Source organism: Miscanthus floridulus, chromosome 3 (assembly GCF_019320115.1).
Source record: "Miscanthus floridulus cultivar M001 chromosome 3, ASM1932011v1, whole genome shotgun sequence".
Lineage (NCBI taxonomy): Eukaryota > Viridiplantae > Streptophyta > Magnoliopsida > Poales > Poaceae > Miscanthus > Miscanthus floridulus.
The window spans coordinates 92,430,264-92,435,679 of record NC_089582.1 but is presented as its reverse complement, the minus strand read 5'-3'; the positions used below and the strand labels follow the sequence as shown (position 1 = coordinate 92,435,679).

Here is a 5,416-nt window from a genome sequence, read left to right as displayed (position 1 = left end):
ATCTGGATCAGAGTCAAAACCAAGTTCTGATGATGGCAACTAGGGGACAAGGAAGATAACTAAGTCATGCAGCTTGTACACCCCCCCCCCCCCACCACCACCACCACACACACAGTGGTCAATGCCCAAACAGTGGCATAGTGTAGTGCAATGCAAGATTGCTCATTTTTTAACTGTGCCTATTGATACAACTGTTGTTTAGTTGCATGCATCTATTGCATATGAGCTACACATTAGCATGCCTCGATGTGTTTGTTGATGGGCAGGAAGCACTCAGCTTCGGAGTTCAGACCTACACTACTACTTTTTGTGAAACAAAATAGTACTTCTCAGCTTCATGCATGAATGGTTCATAGTGCACATATATCTGAAAAAAGAACAAGCTAAACATCAAATAGCTCATGTTATCACACGCCAAGATTATATGCTCATTTTCAGTTAAAAAAAAGATTACATGCTCATTGGCCATCTAGAGATCATGATCTTTTGCTGTGTTGAAAAAGGATCAACCACTTCAGTAGACTGAGAAAAGGATATACCTTTCTTTATAACCATTGATAAAGAGGATTTGGTAGAAAAAAAATAAGTTTCGCAAAATCACTTTTCCTAAAGGTTGTTTTTATCAGTCGACAAAAAACTTTCCTCTCTCAAATAAAGAGGAGAGCATCACATATTCTCATCCCTTTCTTTACGCAGGGGCTCAATCTCGGATTAAATGGGATTGAGAGGGATTTTGACTTGTAGAGGGTAAAATCCCCTCAATCCGCTCCCAATCCCTTCAAAGTTGGAGGTTTAGTGGTGATGGATCGGATATGGACGTATATCTCTGATATTACATTTGTTTTTATATTTCTGTTTGGATTCAGATGCGAATACGGATAATGTCACCTATGTCGGATAGGATATAAATGGGCATCGACATCATAAATATGTGATTTGAGTATTCGGATATGGATACAGTATCAGATATTAAATATCAAAACTCGGATACACAGACGAATCTAAACTCCTCTAAACGAAATCGAAATCGAATACGGTCAAAAAATATCCGTACCATTTGCACCCCTAGAGGTAACTGAACAAGCCCTAAAACTTCATCAAGATGGACACCACCACGGTGCTGCTTAACATGAACATATATGATGGTCATTATGAGCAAGGGAGGAGGCTCAATGTGTCTTCGGAAAGAACACAATCTTTAATCAACACGTGTGCGCTGCTACTCCTCTCGACATATGTCGTCCTCCTGCTTAGGTTAGGGGAAGGAGAGGGTGGAACAGCTCGGACGGGTAGTGGGTGGCGTGGTCGACAGCGAAGTCACTATTAGTCGGAGCGGTGGACAAGGCCTATGGTAGCAGAGCAGTGGGGGATTAGAGGGTTTGGGTTTGAGACGTGGGCTTTGGGGATCTCCAATGGCCTACGACGTTAGAAGGGGAGGGGCCCGGTGGCGGTGACCAGCCCGATGATGATGGCGAGTTGGGGGTGACAAGCAAGGCAGCAAGGGCATCCCCGAGCGAGAGGTGGGAGAAACCAGATGGGCGGAGCTGATGTTGATGGCAAGGTGGACATGATTTTTCTCCTTCAATTGGGTTAGGGGAGGGTAGCGCTGAACGGTAGGCGGCGTTAACAGTAGTAGAGGCAGGAGGCAGGGCTACGGGGGAGAGGGCAAGGGTGGAGTGGGCTGGAGCTTAATGACTTGGGTGGCATCACATACCTGCTTGGGGTGATACTCTTGCTGCCAATTGTGTTCATTCACCACAACAAGTATGTATGAGGAGAGGATGTCAACGAGTTTTGGTTAGAGAGGTTTTCATGAACGACGTCTCCATGGTGTCCAAAGACTCGTCAACATTCTTCCCATTCAGCTAGGGAGAGAAAAGTGAGGGGAAAAAAGAAAGACCAATGATTTTGCCTACTGAAATGTGGGTCCAAGAAGAGGGATGGGTTTGATGGAGCATAGTGCGCACATCCCCAACAAGTCCATGAACATCAAAATTCAGTCGCGATAAAAGATAAAGCCAAAATATTGAAGCATCAACATGTGTGCAGCTCCGGTTTTCAACGACGGTCTGGTAGGGATTTCAACCGACTTGGTGTAGTATTTTTTTAGAATTTTATACGACATTTCACAACCTTTCTAGCAAGTATAAGAACATCAATAGATTGTTTTGCTCCGTAATATTTAGCACAAGGGCACTCGATCATTGAGCTATTGTGAACTTTTTAAAGGGTGACAGCTGTTAGACAAACCTCTTGGCTGTCTTTACACCCCTACCTTCTTTATCACTGAGCAGTTATTTTGGGGCATTAGCTAGTGATCCAGGTTGTTTCCTTCCCTGTTCGTATTATTTGGAGTTTGCTTCAATCTGATCAGCAACAACAAACTTCGAAGATATGATATATATGGCTAAAATACTGAGACGACAGTGCGCTGAAACTGTATCACTGTATGATCCGGTTCTCACTCTTTCGAACCGGCAATGTCAAGTAAACGGTGCATAGAATTTACATAGTATCACCGTATGATCCGGTGCTATTGTTTATGGACCCGTGCATCATCTGGCATTGACAAAAAAAAAATGAAGCATAAAATTTGTATAGTACCACCGTATAATCCTGTGCAAAGTGTTTTGAAGTGAACGTATCATCCAATGCTCATAGAAAATGTGACTGTTGAAGTGAGAATCACTTCCACGCTCGGCAAATCCCAACACTGCCTTCACACTATTTTCTTATGTTAGTTGACTCATGTGGATCTAATACTCGCTTTGTTTAACAAAGAATACTATTCTAACTACAATACTAAGTTAAACTATATTTATTTTAACTAAATTTTTAAAAAGTACTAATATTTATGATGCTCAATAAGGATGTTTATCATAGAATATATTTATATATATATATATATATATATATATATTTATATTCATATTTTTGTACATTATTTTCTTTAAATCTAGTTGAATTTAAAATAGTTTGGTCCGAATATCTAGAGTTGTATTTTCTTTGGACAGGGGTAGTTGTTGAAATTTTGAGTGGATGATTACGCCACTAAACGGAAATGCAATGCTACACTTCCACGTGGTTTACACAATCTGAATCCCCACGTAGCAAACCACCCCCCCCCCCCCCCCCCCCCCCCCCCCGCCCGATTCCCCGCGTAAGGGCCCCACACGCTCGGTTTCTCGCCTTTTAGGCCTCCGGCTCCGGACGCCGAGGACGAGCTCGCCAACCCGGATCCGGGTCCCGTGCATAACGCGGCGAAAGCAACCACGCAAGATCAGCGCTTGCCTTTTTACATCTCCGTTCTCCGCTATAAACTCAATTGAGATCAGAGCGGAGCAAGGCAAAATCGAAGCAACCGCGCCATCATCACGCAGCGCAGCGGCACCCCACCAGGCAAGAACGCCTCCGCGCACTTCAACAACATCCTCGAGCCGACTCGCGGGCCATTGTAGGGAGGGAGGGAGGGGGAGGGCGTACGCGATCGAGCTCTTGCATTCTTGGCCCGCATGGAGAGGTTCGCCGCCATGGTCATCGGCCACCGAGCAGCGGCCGCCCCTGTTCCCGCTCCCGCGCCGGCTGCCAAGGGGAAGGGGAAGGGGAAGGGGAAGGGGAAGGGGAAGGTGGTGGAGGAGGACGCGGCGTACCTGAGCATCCAGCTGGAGGAGATCGTCATCGCCAAGAACGACGACGTCGCCAGCCTCGGCGCCGCCCGCGGCCGCAGCACCCTGACCAGCGGCTCCTCCACCCCCATGGGGCAGCGCGTCGCGGCCGCGGCGCCGGCTCCGCCCTCAGGGATGTCGGCGGCTGCGGCTGCCGCGGCCCGAGGCGCGTCGTCGACGACCGGGGGCTGGATCGTTGGCTCGGATGAGCTGAGGTCTAGGGTTTATGCTTGATCTCAATCTTGCTCTTGTTCTTGGAGGCGCGGGGTTCTTTCTTGTGGCCGTTAAAAGATGAAGAATCGAGATGGTCGTCTTTCAGTTCCTCCAGTTGGCAAAGTTGCGTTTCTGCGATTTGGATCGATGCATCATTTTTTTTTCTTTCACGCGTGTATTGATTCTAATCGATTTCTGGCTACTGGATCATAGCAGAGATCATCGCAGAACTAGCCAGGGGTATGTTTAGTTCCCCTCCAAAACGTCAAAATTTTCAAGATTTTCCATCACATCGAATCTTTAGACGCATGCATGAAGTATTAAATATAAATAAAAAATAAAATTAATTACACAGTTTAGACGAAATCCACAATCTTTTAAATCTAATTAGACTATGATCAGACACTAATTATTAAATAATAACGAAAATACTGCAATGTCGTTTTGTCAAAATTTTCGACAACTAAACTGGGCCCAGGTCGCCATTTTTAACTCGAGACACCTTACCTTAGCGAGAACCCAATCAGGCGCTAGATGGCCATGGTAGGTTTCGCACCCAAACTATGGCAACAAATGCACTTGATTTGCATACTTCGCTTCATTTAGAAATTGCCAGATTGGTGCCATTATTTTGCCATACCAAAATGTCCAGCCCTTTTTCAAGTTACATCAGGAGCGAATTTTTTTTAACACTTTTTGTAAACTAATTTTAAATCTAACACTGTTTTTTTAAACTAACACTTTTGGCCGTGCTTATTGCCATGGTGCGGCGAAACGCAACGCCTGTGCCGCGCCATGCATGGTGGCGCGGCAGGAGGATGACGTGGCGACGACCGGAGCTACTGACGGGTGACGTGGCAGGGTCTGCCGCGCCACCGATCTTGGCGCGGCAGTGACGCGCCACGGAGCATGACGCGGTAGGACCAGATAAATATCGCGAGCGAGCCTGCCCGCCGCCACGCACGCCAGCCCACCCGCCGCACAGCGCCCGCTGTGGCAGAACCTCCTAAATTATAGGACCCACATACACTTGTCATTATCCAACGACCTTTGACGACTATGCATATGTTTCTGGTAACTTAAGAAGTCTGTCGGGTGTCTTCGGGGAACCCCGAATCATCCACGATTTCCGAGCAGGATCACATTATAGAGTCATTGCAGTATTACAACATTTATTCAAATAACTACATCAGAGTAAAATAGCAGAAGTTTTACGATAACTTAGTTTACAAACCAGTTGTTTCAAACCTTACAAACTAAGTTCGATAATTATTACAAACCATAGTAGTAGTGGAGTGGCATTAGTATCATAATACAAACACACAAAATAAGCATCCTGCCCAAGGATCACATTCACTTATCGTCATCGACCTGAACAACAGTCATGCAGCAAGGTCCAAAACAGACCTGCTCATGAGGCTCACCTGCAACAAGGGTCAATGAACCCTGAGTACAAAAGTACTCAACAAGACTTAACTGAAATAAAAACTGATAGAACCCAGGAATGCAGGCTCAGGAATTCAAGGTATGGCTTTAGC

General features: G+C 45.8%; 1 protein-coding gene across 1 annotated transcript; it reads left to right on the top strand.

Moving 5' to 3' along the window:
• The first annotated feature begins 3,512 nt into the window (after positions 1–3,512).
• Positions 3,513–4,158, top strand: LOC136546131 (uncharacterized). Its single transcript, XM_066538107.1, has one exon. It carries the CDS (start codon positions 3,513–3,515, stop codon positions 3,897–3,899), a length of 387 nt encoding a protein of 128 aa, XP_066394204.1. The 3' UTR covers positions 3,900–4,158.
• Positions 4,159–5,416: the final 1,258 nt, after the last annotated feature.

Coding starts and splice junctions, on each gene's coding strand:
- LOC136546131 (XM_066538107.1), top strand. CDS start 3,513: ATGGAGAGGTTCGCCGCCATGGTCATCGGCCACCGAGCAGCGGCCGCC.